At 37.8% G+C, this 18,991-nt stretch overlaps 1 protein-coding gene across 3 annotated transcripts in view; it reads left to right on the top strand.

Annotated features, from left to right (window-relative positions):
• dpy19l3 (dpy-19 like C-mannosyltransferase 3) overlaps positions 1 to 18,991 on the top strand; it is a 35,582-nt gene that overhangs the window by 378 nt on the left and 16,213 nt on the right. For 2 of the 3 annotated variants that reach the window (XM_086026664.1, XM_086026663.1), the window contains exons 2-12: positions 88 to 234; positions 672 to 799; positions 8,796 to 8,886; positions 10,363 to 10,484; positions 10,906 to 11,051; positions 11,436 to 11,559; positions 11,640 to 11,774; positions 12,955 to 13,086; positions 15,190 to 15,291; positions 16,515 to 16,588; positions 18,037 to 18,195. In XM_086026664.1, coding sequence (XP_085882790.1) covers positions 99 to 234; positions 672 to 799; positions 8,796 to 8,886; positions 10,363 to 10,484; positions 10,906 to 11,051; positions 11,436 to 11,559; positions 11,640 to 11,774; positions 12,955 to 13,086; positions 15,190 to 15,291; positions 16,515 to 16,588; positions 18,037 to 18,195 — 1,349 coding nt within the window. In that variant the 5' untranslated portion in view covers positions 88 to 98. Of the gene's footprint in view, positions 1 to 87; positions 235 to 671; positions 800 to 7,217; positions 7,757 to 8,795; positions 8,887 to 10,362; positions 10,485 to 10,905; positions 11,052 to 11,435; positions 11,560 to 11,639; positions 11,775 to 12,954; positions 13,087 to 15,189; positions 15,292 to 16,514; positions 16,589 to 18,036; positions 18,196 to 18,991 lie in introns of those variants that run through there. The other variant, XM_086026665.1, reaches the window with a different exon arrangement.

Genomic DNA, 18,991 nt, shown 5'->3' with positions numbered 1-18,991 from the left:
AAAGAGAACTCATCCCATCGTTCAAAAACATTCGAAAACAAACACAAGATGGCGTTGTTGTTTACATTTGTTTGTGTGGCCACGCAGGGCCGCGCATCATGGCAGCCCTGCGCCAGAGGAAGGGCAGCCGGGGTAAGTGCCCCCCTCAGAGCACCTCTGCTGTCTCACCGCCAAAGCAGCGCCATCAGGCCAACTGTTGCTCCCAGCATCATCACCATGACGACCTCCTGCAGGGTGAGTTTCAGGTCTGATTTGATTTTATTGAGTAACTGGCACATTTATATGTTGTGTATAAAATAAAATAAAAACTATTTGTAAACTATACACCTTATCTAATTTAACTTTAATTTGACCTTTAAGATGTTAAAATGTCTTCATTTATTTTAGTAAAAGATTGGTTTATAGATAATAGAAAATGTTTGTAAAATAAATTATAGATAAAGCATGTTTTCCCCATGTATTGTATTAAACAATTGGTTGATGTATATGTTGTACATTAATAAAACGTAGTGTATTATCAATTTTATTAATTATAATTAAATTAGTGCTAAATCATACAATTAAAAGATGAGAATGATTTATTATTCTATTATTAATGTTAGTGTAATATGTTTTTTTTTTCTCTTGATGTTTCCTCCTAATGTTGCTCATGCATGTATGTGTAACCACAGGTGATTGGTCATGGGGGTCCATCGTGTGGACGTCGGTGGGCTGGTCGGTGTCGGTGGGCCTGGGCCTGCTCTGCTGCATGTACATGGCCACGCTGCACGAGAACGACCTGTGGTTCTCTAACATTAAGGTGAACTAATGACAATTCTTTCTTCTTGTTCTGTTTATTCTCTCGTGTGCACTGCCAGTTAGGAATGATGGCATCAATGCATACAAATTTTAAGTTATCATTATTGGGTGACGTGAACTTACTGATGGACTCAAATCATGTTTCCCCATTGAATTGAAATGCTGTTAATCTGTCCCAGCCTCCCAATGAAAGACAAATCATTTTGAAATGTGTTTTTTCACAAGAAAATAGAACTGGACAAAAATATGCTTAATAAAACATACAGTAATGACAGTTTAATAAAATGTAAAGAATGAAAGCAGTTTTTGCCACATTTAACTTCAATAGAAATTGTGCTGCTCCTTCTGGTGTTTGTGCCTTGGCCACCTGGGGTATGATACAGACAAACGAGTATACAGTACCTGGAGAAAGTCCTCAGTAAGCTGCAGTCATAGTTGTCGTTTTTGGCGATGATAAAGAATATACAGTAGCCTGTGAGTATTGTCATATTTTCTACCTACATGGGTTTCTGCGCTGTTTCTGTTAAAGGGTTGTAACTTGGGCTGAATGATTTTAGTAAAACATTGTATTGCGATTTTTCTGACAGATACTGTGCTTTTGATTTGATTTGCGATTTTCTTCAAATGAAGCTTCAGCCATACCATTAAATACATTAAAACTATTACTTTAATAATGCAAGTTCACTTCAGAGGTTTTGTGAGGGGAGGCAGTCCTTTTTCAAGGTTTATAAAAGGGTTCAAGTAAGGCAAGACCTATCGTACTACTTGCCATCATGTATAAATATGCAATTATTTGGCATAGTTTATCAATGTAGTAAATATACATTTTTTTAACCATTTTTATTTTTAAATTTTGCACTATTATACATGGTCTTTGTACATAAATGTAAGATTATTTGTAAATATTTTCCCATATTTTTGCTTGGGAAAACTGCTTCAAACAGAAACTGAGGGCCTAGCAATATGGCCTGAAATTCATATCATGGTATTGATTGAATATTTTGGTCCTAACAGTAATGGCGACTGTAAAAGTGTAATAATCATAATGGGAATAAATCTGATTGGATTATTTTATGTGAAAAGGTAAATATTTCCTGTTAAAAAGGGTCAGAAAGTATCATATTCATTCCTCTCTCTGCTTCTTTTCATTCACAATGTGTATTCTCATGTAAACATGCGGCTCTATTTAACAAATAAAACAAAGTCCCTTTGCAAAGCTGAATTAAATAAAAATAATTCTGAGACCTATTACTTTGTAGATCTCAAAAGCATGAGCGTGGGGGATAACAGCCCTTTATAAAAAAAAAAACCGCAGGTTTAACGATCTTGAAATCCCATTGTCTGAGTTCGCGACTTCGTTCCCAAAACGATAAATCGTTCAGCCCTAGTTGTAACACTGCGACATCGATGCTATTCATTAGCCTGATGGTGGTTTGCATTTTATATAAGCAGATTTTTGTCGGACAAAGTTATGTGGCATTTGGTGAAAACACAACATGAATTCTCTTTGTTTTATGTTTAGTTTGATAGTAAACATCAACTGGGAGTGATATTAAACAGCTTAAAGCCTCTTTTTTGAAGAATTGTTCATTCTCTTCCAAACTGCTGTTTGTTGTATCAGTTCATTATATCAGTTAAATAACTCACAAGAGGAGGGATTCCATTCATTATATATATTGCAGCTACTTCTACTGTATATTTTTTGTTTACTCCATATATATATATATATATATATATATATATATATTATATTTAGTTGTGTTATATTTAGTTGTGTAAAGTGGCTTTTGTGAGAAAGTGGCAAGAGGAGCCATACCGTTAAAGGGACACTTGGGTGAGCTTAACATTGGCACTTATATAATAGGTTTGCATGTAAAAATGACATTAGTACTAGAATGCCCACCTCAAAAGACTCTGTAATTATTTAAGGGCTTTTTTGGTGATTAGGGTTATGACAAATTTCCCCGCCCCTTTTTGGAGCGTGGCTTATGTTATGTTTTCGGTCTCAGCTGTCCACGTCACGAAAGGGAGCCAAGCGTGGTAATATTGCTCGCTTTGTCAGTTCTGTTGTCTAAAACGGTGATCGATCGCCACCAAAATGCAAATGCACATTACTACTCTTGTCCACTTCAACCTGTGAAAATATAAAAGTGTTCTGCACAATAGTTTGGATTTATTGACGTAAAACGTGATCTCATCATGAGGCATGAGGTTGCCTCCCAAGCAGTCGCGTTCATTGTCAGACAGAGAGTCGGCTGTTTACGTTCCAAATTGGACGGCGTGTCGTCGGTCGAGAAAATGGGGCCATTCCTCATTCAAATAAATGTGCACGTCTACTCATTTCCACTTCAGTCTCTGTAAATATCCTGACTGCCCCGCTCGTCCTAACCGAGATCAGCAAAGAAGAAATGGTTTTGTTTTTTTAAGCAAAGAAGCAGTGTGCGCTGGGCCCAGCCTATGTAGCTCTACTCACTTCCACATTTCCTCATTCTCATATAAATCAGCCACGGAGAGGTTAATCCTTTTCATATGTTGAAGTGCTCATTAGTAGAGAGGTCCACATAAATTTTGGTGCCAATTGATCGCCGTTTTTGGACGTTATAAGCAATGAAAATACAATGATTTCCAATGGAGGGTTTGGAATCGGTTGCTCCCGTGACTCCGGCCGAACAAGGATAGAACGGTAGGGGGCGCGGCCATTTGCCTCATTAACAAGAGGCGTTATTCATGGGGTCACTTATTTCCTGATTTCTCCCAAATGTATTGATAAAATAGAAAATGACAACTCTTTTCTTGATCAAAAAATATATAAAATGAACTTCTTAGTGAAAACATGACCATCCCCACCGTCCCTTTAATCATATGATACACTCTGACTGAGAGTGCCATGGATTTTTTAATTTTTTTATTTTACTTTCTGAATTCACGCCAACTCATGCTCACACATTTCAAATCACTGCTATTTTTCCTTTAGCATCACAGCTAATCACTACTGTTAATAGTTAGCCTGTCAGAGCCTTGCTATATTTGCTTTAGTGCTCCTACTAATGGACACAGCTGGTGTGTGTTATTTTTAAAATTTTGTGAATTGTGATCTATCGGACATATTTTCAGAACCTTTGCCAGATCACTCCAGAGTGAACAAATCAATCCAGAATGTAAATTTTAGAACCCATGTGAGATCACTTCAGAGTGAACAAGTTAATCCAAAATGTAAAAATAAAAAAAGTAATATTACAATAAATCCAAAGCTTGTTGTTATAACACTGACAAAGTGTTGCCACGGCAACAGAGTAGACACTGAGTGTTTTGGAATGACATCATCATTGGCAGTGCACTATGTACTGCACACCCCCACACACACACACACGCACACACATGCACTCACACTCTCCAGTAAGACAAATTTCAGACCGCCAACACGTTTCCCTTTTCATCCAAGAATAAGTTGACAAGTTCCACCACAATGTCATATCCTTAAAACATTTCACACAAAATTGTCCAGTAAAATTTCTATTAGTTTTCAACCTTAAAAAAAAGAAAAAATCCACATGTTTTTGACATTTACACTCACATACTCATGGGACACAAAGTTTCTAAGCTGGATAACAAGGACAAGGGATGGAAAGTTAATCAATTAAGATGAATTTTAGACGGGGATTTTCGTGAAAAAGATTTTTTGGTGACTAATGTCTACATTTGTGGTACAAAGTGTGCGGCGGGATGTTTTTAACATCCTCCAGGAAGGATAATTCCAAAGAGATGATGTTACCTGATGGTTTTCTTCCATCCACATGGCATTGAGTCACATCTGTCTTGAATGCAGAGCCGGGCGTCGCCTAACCGTCACAAAGTTTCCATCTGCATATTTAACCAACCCATGTGGTCTTTTAAAAACAAAGACGCGTTCACGTGGGCATGATGTAAGTTTAAGCCTTAAGATTTGTAAAGATCCATACCCTTTGAAACAAGATCCACATACAAACCCCAAAGTGATTGTAAAAGGATGAATGGGAATAAAGATAAAGCCTGCTTGGAAGCTGCTGCTGCTTCCCGTCCTGTCAGCATTAACTCATGTGCAAGTTCAGACACCCACCAGGTGCACAGTGGAAAAACAGCCTTACAGGTATTTATTTATTTATTTATTTATTTATTTATCTTACCAAAATGAAGCCGTCCAGTTTGGAGAATCCAAGTGTAAACTATTTCCACGTCTTACAAGAACAATGGCAGTCAGTTTCAACTTGACAACCGCACATTTTTTAAAGACTTTTAAAGCCCTGTTTTTACCCATACATGGCTACACATACAAATCCCTGTTGTGTGCACTGCAGGTTTCACTTTTCATTATGGCACGAGCATAGAAAAAAAACAAGCGCTCATGTCAGTTTCACTTGACACCTTGAAATTTGCCTGACAGGTCTGTCAGGAGTAGACCCACAAAAAAGTATCAAGAATCCAAAGGAAGTCTGCCATTTAAGGGTGCCTTTGGTTATTTCTTGGGGTCCTATTAAGGTCAACTTGTCCTACAGATTTTGTCTGACTGCTGTAAATTTGAACCTTTTATACAGGACAGATGGACAATGGCCAATGTCAAATTACGATGTTTGAGTTCTCCTCATTGTGTGTGGTCGCAGCATGACGGTGCCATGCAAGATGAAGCAACCAACTTTGTATGTTTCCCCAATGTTCCGACTGCGTGGGTTTCCTGCGGGTACTCGGTTTTCTCCCACAATCAAATGTATGTACACTACACTATGTGAGCTTCATTTCCAGCCACTTTCCTTGACCAAAGTGCTGACATGTGGTCTAGATTTGATCCCTGGGCATGATTTTTTTTTTTTTTTTTGGTCTAACATTGAAATCTAAGCGCTTCTACTCACTCGTGTGTTACCTATCACAGAAATAATTGTCTAAAATTGTTGACACTTGTCTAAAATGAGCTGACCGTTTTGAAGTTGTAATAATTTGGTCTGGTTAAGTAAATTCAACGGAAATATAACTTTAATTTAGAACCCCCAAAAATGATTTCAATGTTTTAAAAAAAAAAAAAAATATTTAATGGAAATTTAATGGATTTGTATGAAAAGTAGGATCCTTTGGAATGTGAAAATGTTTCCCATGTTCTGAATGAGCTGTGAACATTTTGACCTTGGAATAGGATTGCAGGGTATACCGGTACTAGAACGGTACTGCGATGCATTTACTGTGGGAATCTGCCATTTAAAATCAAGACAATTAAACATTGTACAGTACATTAAAACACCAAAATTAGTGATGGTTGATGGCACTTTTTTCAAACAGATACCAGTACGAGTTTTGACTCTTTGAGTACTCACTGATACCGAGTACTGATACTTTGTATTTTTGATATGACAAAAATTAATTGAACACAATGAACGAAAAATTGTGAACAAACACCTTTCTGACGCAGATGATCATTCGTCAATGTGTTAAAATGCCACAGTTATAGCGACAACTACTACAGATTACCAAAGACGACTGAGTCAATATGAGATTTGTTTTGCCTTAAGTATCGGTGGCTGATATTGGCAGCCTCCACTAGTCCCTGATAACGTTGAAATAAGGCCAGTATCGGGTTGATATCCATGCCTGGTATTGGTACTCGGCCATCCCTAACCAAAATGATCAACCGAACTGCACCATTTCATTGAACAAAAGTCAGCTGCCTTAAAGTATTATTTCACTGTATAGGTATAGTAGTGTTTCTCAACCTTTATTGAGCCAAGGCACTTATTTCACATCGGAAAAAAATCTCACAGCTCACCACTTAGCAAAACGATTCACAAAAAGTTGCTGTACAGGGTCATTGTGTACCTTCTGTCATGTAGTGGAAAAACATTTGATTGTTTTGCCAGTTACCATACGTGTTTGACATCAATAAATTAACAAACATTTTTTTTTAAATGATCAAATATATTTTTTTGCTAAAAAATAATTGACATCGGATAATTTCCCGCTGAGCACCTGATGATCTCTCACGACGCTAATGTTCCACGGCACACTGGTTGAGAATCACTGACGCATAGTATCAAAGTAAGAATTATAGAATGGTGACTCTGTTGGAATATTTTGATGATATTAATAATCTGAAGAATTTTGTTGCAGAATAAAATCAGATTTGACACAATTAGCACTGCTGTTAATTTAGGGCAGCTTCCATTGTGTGCTGGCGTGAGTCATGTGTCCAGCACTGGACTTGCATATGTCAGGTGTGAAGTCATACCCACGTGGTTCGCAACAGGGAGTTAATTTCAGACGCAGCTGGACTATGCATCCACAAGTGCGCTGACATTCCCAAACATCCCCCCCACTCCCTCCCTCTCTGCTATGTTCCATCCTATTCTTATAAAAGGTCAGCTGCAGTCCACTAGCTTCCCACTTTTCCATCCTCGTCCTGCATTTCGACTTCTGGCAGAGCTCATTTTTTTACTCGGCCTCTGTGAGACCCCACGAGGAAGCTGGAGGATGTTCAAATTCAAGGCCAACGAGGCTGGTTGAGAGCTAAACTCTGCTGCTGTTTTTTTTTTTTTTTTTTTTTGAGAAAGAAGATGCAGGATCATAAAGGAGCAGCTCATATCCTGAGAGAACACTTCGTCACATTTTCTCTGCCAAGGTGCTTGGAAAGCTAAATGATTTGGAACCACTTTGAAGACGCCTCGGCTGCTACTCTTACTTTCTCTCCAGATGGATTTGGATTTTTTCTATTGATCATTTCACTTTGGTGATGGGGCTCCGCAAACGACGACGGGGTACGACCAGGTCCACTCAGGATGAAGAGGAAGCCTCTGGAGCTGGCTCACTAACCACGTGGTGGAGGTGGCGGCGGGCTGTTGCCACGGCGACAGGGTTGACGACAGCCGGCCTGCTGGCTTTGACGCAGGCCTGCTGTGTTAATGCCTTGCACGAGAACCTGCTGTGGTTCCAACAGCTCACGGTAACACTCTACAGAAATTCGAGAAATGGAAAAATGTTTTCCCATTGGATTTCATGAAAACACAGTCAAACTGTCTTGTTTAATAAGTGTCTACAAGGGTTAAACAAGTGTACTTTTTTCCAAAATGTCACTTCTATAAAATATTTTTTTCTGAAAATGTTTAACTGTATTTGTTAATTAATTAACTTATTTATTTATGCATCTATTTACGGTATTTTAATTCCACAAATTGTTTGATGTTACTCTTAAAAATATTGTTCAAAAGTCTGGAAGATAAGACATTTCTCTTTAAATTATAAAAGAAAATTCAGGAAAAAGTGTGACTTAATTTTTTCTTTTTTTAATTCAAGAAAATATATGACTTCGCTTTAAACGGTTTATAAGATTTTGATTGATTTAGTTTCTTTGAAATATTGTTAAAATCAGGGAAATTGATGACTGTTTTTAAATATTGAATGACAAACTTTTACTCCATATACCACACTTTGCATGCAACAATGGTGGTTTTATTAGAGTGCTCTATAAATAAAGTTGAGTTAAAACATTTTTTTGGGGTGGGAAATTTGATTTTTCTTAAAAATGTTTTTTGAATCATAAAACTGTATGACTTCTCTTACATGTTTTTAATTCTGAAACAATGTATGATTTAAAACAAAAAAACAAGTGGAGAATGTGTGACTTCAAAATGTTTGTTTTTTTTCTAGAAAATGTATTGTAAGACTTGGCTCCAAAAAATCATCTATGTGACTTTCTTTTTCTTAAAAGTATAAAAATAAATCTAAAAAAATGTATGACTTTTCTGTTGAAAATATAGAATTTAAAAACTGCCTTGTCTTAAAGACATGACACATCTAACTTCTCAAGACTATTTTAGTGTAACTTTTGATTACCGGTACAAAGTATGGTAGGTAGGTTGATGCAAGATATCTTCTTTTAGAATAAGTGTTGCCATTTAAAGCCAAAGGAAATAATTGATGCTCACCAAACTGAGGTCATCTGATGTATCACCTGGCCTTTAGAACAAACATTTTTGTTTCAGGAGGTGGAGCGTGAGATCTCTTTCCGGACCGAATGTGGACTTTACTACTCATACTACAAGCAAATGTTGAACGCTTCATCCATACAAGAAGGTACACCTGAAATATTAAATCTATGCTGGAATGCTAAGGAGCCTAATATTAGCCAACTTCATCAAGCCTTTGCCCTGTTTAATTTGTGAAAGTTTATGGCATCAATTTAAATTGTGTTTTTCCTTCTTTTCTTACAGTAAAACAAATGTATCACACACAAAACAAGCGATAATTAGATACAATTAGAATTGGATATATTAACATGCTAAGTTGAGGCTAACAGTAGCAATTGTTTATGGCCTCAAGTATAATCCTTTTGCAAAAATTAAAATCAAATGCAAGTCGACCTACGTGTCAGCATGACACGTTAGCTTGGCTACACCGCGCCCTCCATTTTCCAACCAAATGTGAACAGTTTATTTCTTCATCATCATCGTTCCTTGTTTGCTGCAGCTTTCTAGACTGTTACACAGTCTAATCGACTGACTCGACGCGCAGAGAAAAATGATGTCACTGGATGAAAGGAGGATGTGTTTGGCTAATGACGGAATATTTTGAGAAGGAGGGAGAGATAATGTGAAACGTGTGGGTGGAAACGTGGATGCTGTTTATGGAAAGTAGGGCCGGTTGGTTCGGTGGATCAAGCAGCCGTCGGGATCGTGATGACGTCCGCGGCCCAGAGTCGGCGGAATGTCGCACGTTTGGCATCAGACGCTGTTTCAATCACAGCAAACATGTTGTAATCATTTCCAGACCCGCAGGCCTGTTTGGAATAATCACACCAGCATGGCTGCAGAATGATTCTGGGTCAATGGGCCTGAGTTGATTGCAAGTATAGAGAGATTTGAAGGAAATGGCTGAATGGAGCCTAAAATGGCCTCTTCAAAGCAACATGGCAAACTTCCTGTCTTTCTAAGCAAGGGATCTTAAGACTTTTTTTTTTTGCGTCTGCTCAAGATAAACTTGCCTACCAAATTTCATGTTGCTAAGTGATACTGTTTTTGGGGTCTGGATTAAATAAAAAAATCCAGGCCTTCTGGAAAATAAATGACTAATTAACCAAAATGCTAAACTTCGTGTGTCTTTTCGAGCATTGCTTCTCGACTTTTTTGTGGGGATACTTATGATAGGTACTGTATGTCCACCAAATTTCATGTTGCTAAGTTAAACTGGTTTTAGAGTCTGCATTTAAAAACAAACAAACATGAACTGGCCGGAATTTATTCCAGAATGGCCACATTGAACCAAAATGGCAGACTGACTGTGTCTTTTCAGACATGGTTTCTTGAGACATTTTCTTGGGTCTGCTCATGACCGACGTGTCTACAAATTTCCATTTTGCTCAGTGAAACAGTGAAATTGGCTTTAGGTGTTGAATTTTTGCAACCTAACGTCCTGTGGCCACTACTAAATAAATGCAGATTTTGAGTATGGGTATATATGGTTCAAATTTGGTACTGATCGGACCACTGAATATTGCGTTTTGTATTTTGAATTCCATAAATCAGTTTTTTTCGGGGGGGCGCGGGGGCTCAGGTTTGTCAGAGTTGATTCACGACAACTTGACGGAGTCCAAGAGGACCATCAACCTCCTGCAGAGGATGAACATCTACCAGGAGGTCCTCCTCAGCATTCTCTACAGGCTGCTGCCCATACAGGTAACACACACATACAAGAACACACGCACAGCAATTTGCTTTAGTGATAAAGAATAAACAGAAAATGATAAAAAATCGAGTGAAAATGATAAAAAAAATAGTGACCATTTGCCCAAAATAAATATGAAAATTGTTGACAATGACTGAAATTGGCAGAAAATAAGTGATCATTTTAAGTAAATTTGCTGGGGTCACAGTTTTTCTGTCAAAACATACATAGAGTTTCTGTTTTTAATTTTTTTCTTTCCAACACAAAACCTTTTGCAATGCTTTTGGTATGCATTTGGGATTGTTTTTTGTTTGCATTGTGTTTACGATACTTGTCATTATGGTGATAATTGTGACAATTGATCATTTTGGCCTTGATGATCATGATATTTTGGTGAGGATAATCCTGACAATTTTGGTGTGTGTCTTGCAGTCATACCTGGAGCCCATGTACTTCTACATCTACAGCGTGTTTTCGCTGCAGGCAGTGTACGTGATGGCGCTGTACCTGACGGCGTGGCTCCTGGGCAGCTCGTGGATGGCGGGCGCGCTGGCTGCCGTCTGGTACATCCTCAACAGGTGGGCGGCGACAACATGTCCCGCTAAGATAATGTACCATACAGTTGTCTGAGCAAAAATTCAAATTTTCATTATTTTTTATTTTTTTAAATGCCTTTCAAGAAAAGAAGCACAAAATTGCCACTCTGATTAGCTGACATCTAAATATCTGATGTTCACAAAGATTTAAATTAGACAAATAAATAGGAACGCTTCAGCCCCCGGCCCACATAGCTTTATCGAGGACCTATATTGATCTGAGTTAGTTTGTATTTTTATCAAGGTTTATCTTTGACTATGGGAACGACCACATAGCTTTATCCAGAGCTAGGCGATATGAGTGCGCTATCATGTCGAGATGCTAATAATGCTAATAATGATGACGAATTCTGAATATGTTTGCAGGGTGGACACAACTCGTGTGGAGTTCACCATCTCGCTGAGAGAGAACTGGTCTTTGCCCTTCTTGGCGCTGCAGGTTGCCGCCATCACGTGCTACCTGAGGCCTCAGCTGGGCACCGTGCAGCAGGTGTGCGCATGCTAACGTAAGTTATCTCATAGCTGCGTTGCCATTAAGGCTTTGTTGTGTGTTTTTCTTCCACTTGGCAGAAGGTGATGGTGTGGTTGATGTACGTCTGCAGCTTGTGCTTCTGCGTGACGTGGCAGTTCAACCAGTTCATTTTTCTGGTTCAGGCCCTCGTCGTCTACACATTGGACTGTGTGGACGTGCTCACCACGGCGCAGGTTGGACCACCAGGACTCAACATGTTTTTTCTTTTTCAGTATTTATTCCCAATGGAATTTATCCCCCACCCATAAAACAATAGAATGCAATGATAGAGTCCAGTAATTTTGCCCTTATTTTGACTTTCATTCATCGGAAATAAGCCTGCTTTCTTACGCACAAACTAAAAACCAAAAATATGGTTCCATATAACTTCTTTTTCCACTTCTATTTTCACCCTAAATAAACTGTTTGAAATGAAACAAAGTGAAAGGGGGCAAAGAATACATAAAAATGGTAAAAAATAAAATTTAAAAAAAAGGGAGCGGTGAGATCAGTGAAACTTGTTAAAAAAAAGTAGTTAAAAATACATTTGAGAGGTAATTATCCAGAAAGTGTGTATAGTTTATCAGAAAATGAGTGAAAATTACAACAACAAAAAATGTTAAATTGTGTGAAATGGTAAAAAAACAAATAAAATGAAATAGTGAAACCTTACTCCCTGAATTGTGAAAATGGACAGAACATTGGTAAAACATTTTGCAAATATTCATGCAAATTATTCATCTGTAAAATTAACAGGTTAATAATGACCACTTGTCAAAAATGTTGATAATTGTTACCCCCAAAACTAGTGCAATTTAACAAGAAATCTGGGAAACTGATCGACAAAGAATGAGACGAAATGGTCATAAATATATGAAAATGGGGAAAAATAATGACAAATATTCCTGCAAATGTGGAAAATTGTCAGAAAATTCATTCAAAAAAGAAAAAAATACATGGAAATTGCCAAGAAATCTGTCAATCTGAAAGTAAAATGGATGAGTTGATTTTGTCAAACATGAGTGGAAATCTATTCCAAAAAGTAATGAACATTCAAAATGTTGAATTGACAAAACAATCTGTAAGAAATGGTCTAATCATTTTAAACCATTTCTTACAGATTATAAGAAATTTGGGTAAAAAAAATGTGAAATTGTTAAAAAAAAAAAAAAGGGAAACGCTGTTAAAAAATACATTGAAATTGCCTACAAATCATTCTAAATGTTAGTCAAAATTGTTGAATCTATACTGTAGTACTGTACTGTACTATGCTATAATGACTATATTTGTTGCCCTCTTGTGACTGTAAGGTGACTATTTGAATCCTGGGCCTTGGGAGAGGTCTGCTCTGAGTGTTTTTTTTTTCCCTTCCAGGTCACCACGCTGTACTTGGTCCAAGTGAGTGCTTTGCTCAGCGTGTGGCTGCTGCAGTTCTTCAACACCATGATCCTGGGCTCCTTGGTGCTTAGTTTCATCGTGGCGGCCCTCTTTGTGCGTCACTTCCATGTATGTACCCACTCGCATTCACGCAGACACACACACACACACACACACACACACACACACACACACACATACGTGGCACAAGACGGATGCGACACCTGGCGCGCATGTCTTTAAGCCGCCAATAATTCCACTTTGTGAGCTGAGACATATTTCCCTGTCAAGTCTTAATGTAATTTATGTATTCATTCATTCTGATCTTATCACGGCGACAATTACGAAGATATTTAGCGTGACAGCAAGAGGAAGCAAGGCTCTAAATCATTTATGTATGTATGCTAAGTTACTTGTTGAAAATCGTCTGCTTTTAATATGTACGTCGTGTAGTGTAAGGGGGCCAAGAAGCAGTATGAGTCATTCGGATCCCAGACATTGTTAAATTAGATTCTCCAAAATGAAAGCCTTAATTATAGTCAAAAAAAGAAAAAAGGCAGTAAATCTTTAAGTCCACCATTCGGAGGTCTTAAAAATGCCACATTGTCCAATTGTGAAGAAAAATAACAACTGAAATAATGATAAGGTAGAGTTAGGTAATTTGCATTCATAAACTCTGCCAAGAGGATGAAATTACTTATTTCATGACATATGTTTATTATTTATACATATTAGCGCTACAGTTCTTTCTCCAAATGAGTGAAAATTTGTCAAAAAAAGAGAGTGAAAATTATCAAAATTGATTTTACATTGACAAAAAAAACTTAAATAAATTCTCTAAAACTAGACCACAAATGAATGACAAAATATCTGAAAGGAATTAAAATGTTAAAAAAACGACAACAATGTAAAATGGTCAAAAAATGAACAGAAATGGCAAAAAATATATATTTGACATATCTAATATTTAAATGTGCATTATAAAACTGTATATCTCTAAATTTCTGTCTAAATCAGGGGTCTCAAATGCCGGCCCTCTAGGGCCACTTTCCTGCATGTTTTAGAAGTTTCCCACCTGCAACATACCTAATTCAAATGATCAGCTCATCAGCAAGTTCTGCAGGGGCCTGATTTGAATCAGGTGTGTTGCAGGAGGAAACCTCTAAAACACAGGACGCTTTCCTGCATGTTTTCCAATTCTCCCTGTTGATCATTTGAATCAGGTATGTTGCAGCGAGGATTGATGGAAAACATGCAATAAAGTGGCCCTTGAGGACCCAAGTTTGACACCTGTGCTCTAAAACATGCAGGAAAGCAGCCCTTGAGGACTGGAGTTTGAGACCCCTGTTCTAAATGAATAAAAAAATGAGTGAAAAATTACAATTTGTGAAAATGATATAAACTGAGTTCAAATTATCCAAATAAAATCAGTGAAAACAAATGAGTGAAAATTCATACGAAATTGAAAGAAAGTACACAAAAAAATGGGTGAAAATTAACCAAATATCTGTGAAAAAGGTAGCAAAATTTGTGGATGTTGTCCATAAACGAGTAAAGATTTATCAAAAAGGAGTGAAAAATTATGCAAAAAAACACAGAAAATTATTTAAAACAAATATAAATGGCCCCCAAAAAGTGAAAATGGTCAGGATTTGAGAAAAACGTTGTGATTATTGTACAAAAATAAGTGAAGAATTAAATAGGGGGGAAAAAGTGGAAAAATTATTGGTAAAAACCAGAGCTGGACATCGCTTAACCGCCACCGCGTTTCGTCCTGCATATAAAATCAACCCTGTGGTTCCCGGTCCATCCCTCGTCAGCGACAGCCAATCAGCATCGAGAACGTAATCTTCACATCACAAGAAGGCGCCGCATAAGCAGACACGCCCTCAAAGAAAAAATATCAAACAAAAACAACAGACACACACGCATGCACAGCGTGGTGATCAGTGAAATAAAAACATGTCATTGCATCTGTGGACTGCAAGGTACACAACACAGTTAAATTTTTTATTTGTTCCTTTTCGGCCACGTGTCAGGTGTGCGGCACCTGCGTGTGACGTGGTACAGGTTAAGTCCGTTCTGTTCTTAAGTCCGGCCGACGCGGACCGACTGGGAACACGTGGGTCGATTAAATATGCGGACGGGAAATAGGCGATGCCCAGCTCTTGTAAAAACATTACGGAAATGACATGAATGAATAATATCATTTATATTTTTGCGCTCCTGCAGCGTTCTTTGAAGACAGGTGGTTTTGTGGTGCGGGTGTCCAAGCTGATTATCCACAGCACCGCCATCCTCCTGCTCACTTTCGCCATCAACTTCCTGGCCAAGGTTGTCCTCTGTCATTTCTTTGTTTTTTCTTTCTATTTCATCATTTTCCCCGTCAATGTCAATAGTTTGGGGCGCGTATAAACACCTTACAGGGGTTAACTTCTTTTTAATTTTGTTTGAGGATAACTTAAACTTTTCCAAACATTTTCTGGACAATTCTCAAAAAAGGTCTAAAATGGTCAAAAAGTGGAAGTAATACGAATGAAAAAAATGTGAGAATCGTCTAAAATGAATGAAAAAAAAGAAAAAGAAGGGAAAATGTGTAAATCTTTTCTAAAATTAGTGATTAAAAAAAGTGATTGAAGTTGTGATGAAATTTTACATCACATCCCATACCGACTTGCTCTAGTAGGTGGGTTAGTGTGGTGTTTTCGCAGTTGTGTTTAGTTTTTTTTTTTTTTTAATTTAAGTTATTTGTTTTGGTACTTATTTAATTGGCTGTTGGGTTTTGATGATTGTTTTTGTGTTCTGTTATTTGTTGTTGTGTTTACATTTTTTTTGTTTACTAATTTGTTTTGGTGTTTCTTATTTGCTGTTGTAATCAGCTTTTTCTTGTTTTGGTTAGTTATTTGTTTTTTTGTAGTTTTTTGATGTGTTCAGTTTGTTTTTGTGGTTTTTGATATGTTGTGATATTTATTTGATATCCTTTGGTTAATGGTTAGTTTTTTGTTCTTGTGGTTTTAATCTGCTATTGTGTTTAATTTTTTGTTTTGTTTTGTACTTCAGTGCCAACGTAGAAAGCAACACAACACCGCCATCTACAGGGATCTGTTAACAATTACAATGGTTTACAAATCAGAATTGCTCAGATGAGCGTTGAGGGACCCTTTTCTACATGTACAGTTCCTGTTGACAAATGTACATGATGAATATATTGATCGGTGGCGGCAAATAGTTGGATTCCAGTTAACTATCTAACTAATGTTCATAGCACTGAATTAGTTAATTATAATGTATAGTGGAAAAAAGGATACAAAATACATGTCTAGATATATATGATAATGACATAAGATGCATTTGATCATATATGCACCTCCTCTCAAACACCCTACCCATGTCTGATCCTCTCTGCAGTTGAGTAAACACACCCTGGAGGCCATTATTCATCTGACACGTGTAGTTTTGAGTTTTGTTTGTTTTATATATTTGTCATTCCTGACCTTATCTGTGTGTGTGTGTGTGTGTGTGTGTGTGTGAATGTGTATGCGTACGTGTGTTTGCAGAAGGCGCTGCGGCTGCGATCAGACGAGCACATCTTTAAATTCATCAAGTCAAAGTTTGCCTGGGGGCCGACGAGGTAGGAATGGTGAACGCGACTCGTGCTCGTCTCTTCGCGCCCGTCTCTTCTCGTGCGCCATTGTAAATTTATTCCTCCGACGCTGCGGTACCTGCGCACGTGAATAATAGATGACGGTTCGCACCATCGATTAGACGGCGCTCGGTGCAACGTTTCCGCCAAGATAACGCCGGCTTGCCACACGCGAGCGGCACTTCAATTATTCAGCAGCTAGCGCGCAATGCGACGTTTATTGTGTGATTCACACTCACGGGGTCTTCTTTGCCACTTCTTGATGGCTGTGTTAATCAACCTGAATGACGGCAAATAATAGCCAGGAAGAATTCATGCGTGAGAATGATGAAAAAAATTACAAATTGATCCGACAATGTGTGAAAATTATGATTTATTTTTTTATTTTTTTTAAGTAGAATGATTAAGAAAGAAATGATTAAGAATTAACTTGCTAAAAAAATCTGTAAAAGTATAAATATTGGGTGAAAATGTTCTAATGAAATAGATGAATAATCTAATGAAAATGGGAAAAAATGTTGCAGAAAAACAGTGACAAAGTGAAAATTATTTCAAAAACTTTGAAAATTGTAGGGGTGCAACAATTGCTCAATTACTCAACAACTAATTGCTTATAACATTAATCAATATTTATTTTCCATAATCAATCGCTTAGTCACCTTGTTTAATTTAAAATGGTCTAAATCCTCGTCAATATTCTGTCTGTAGTCCTCTATGAATGCAGATTGATGATTTTAGTGTTGAATCAGAATAAAACATTTGCAAAATTTGCCAATTTTCTGAAACGTCATGGTGAATCACAATTAATTTGGTTGTGTGATTTCTGCACTGTCGATTTGAAATGTCTGTTTTTTAAAAAAAGGATGGAAATCCCTTTATTCAATATCAATTCAGTTCAATTCCCTTTATTTCTGGCAAACTAATTTACAAACTAAACGATTAGTCAAGTAATCCTTAGTTGCGGCCCTAGAAAATTGTAAAGAAACTTGTCAAAAAAAGCCATTATGTATAATGTATCATTAGTAAAAATGCTCCAAGAAAATTTGTGAAAATGATCCAAATAAGTGTAAATCACAATGTAAATGAATTGTTCTCAAATGATAAATTCAAATGGTGTAAAATGTGAGAAAAATCAAAACTGTACAAAAAAGGTTAAAATGTCTTTAAGAAAATGTGAAAATGGTCCTGAAATGTGTAATATTGGTCCCAAAACACACAACAGTTTGCAGTTACATACAATTGTTTACATTACTTAGATTCCCAACATCCAAATGCTAAGTTACTTGTATCACAAACATACATTTGTTGCTTACTTTGAAGTTACTTTGACCTCAAATGTAACTTTTGTTTAGAGTTACCTTGATGACAAACACCCAATTGTTGAGTTACTTGGATCGCAAGCATACTATTGTTGACAGTTCCTCTTCCTCCTTCAGGGACTTTGATGCCAACCTGTATCTATGTGAGGAAGCCTTCGGTGCCTTGCCATTGGACACTCTGGAGCGTCTGTCCGCCACCCTTCTGCTGGGCCCCTACGCCCTCACGCTCATGCTGATGGGCGGCGCCCTGGCGCTGGCGGCTCTGCGGAACCTTAGGTGGGCCGCGCCCCATGAAAATGGACTGGAGCCCATACATATACATGCAACTGTAGTGACTGATGTACAACTTTGAATAGGTGTAGACTGACTGTATGTAGTGACTGATAAATATAGTGGATGTCCACTGTGTTGACTGATGAGGAACGTTGACATAAAGACTCGTGCACTCAAGTAGCAGCTTTTCGGTTGCTGTCTACTCTATTGACTGATGCACATCATGAAATAGCTGTCCATTGTAGTGACTGATGCATTATTTTGATCTTAAGGCACCCTCATCTAGAACGGCTTTTTAATGTGTTTACTGTAGCGACTGATGCACAACTTTGACACACCCCAGTAGTAACTGATGAACAAATTTGACGTGATCCACTTTAGTTACTGTTGCACAACTTTGACACTGTTCCTTGTATTAGCTGATGAACAAATTTGACACTTTGCACTTAAGTGACTGATGCACAATTTTGAATAGCCATCCACTGCAGTGACTGATGACCAACTACGACACTGCCTCCTGTAGTAACTGATGACCAACTTTGACAAACATCCAGCATCCAGGAGAGTTAAAGAGTTTGAGGACATTTGGGCTTAATGCTTTGAAAATCCCCATATTGAATTTCCACATCTTCCTGCGAACGCCTCACACACTCACTAGTTCGCCGCTTTATTGCCGTCCTGAGGCACCGCATCGAACTGCTCTCATTAGCATAGCGACTCGCCGCGCGAATGCCAACCCGCCAGAACAAAAGGGGCGCGCGGCCATTCGGGAAGGAATCCAGACTTTGCCGGCCGAGCG

The sequence above is a fragment of the Filicampus tigris genome, chromosome 3, assembly GCF_054856515.1.
Source record: "Filicampus tigris isolate MCC_2025a chromosome 3, RoL_Ftig_1.0, whole genome shotgun sequence".
Taxonomy (NCBI): domain Eukaryota; kingdom Metazoa; phylum Chordata; class Actinopteri; order Syngnathiformes; family Syngnathidae; genus Filicampus; species Filicampus tigris.
Note: the sequence above shows the minus strand (reverse complement) of the source record. Positions and strands in the feature narration are given on the sequence as shown.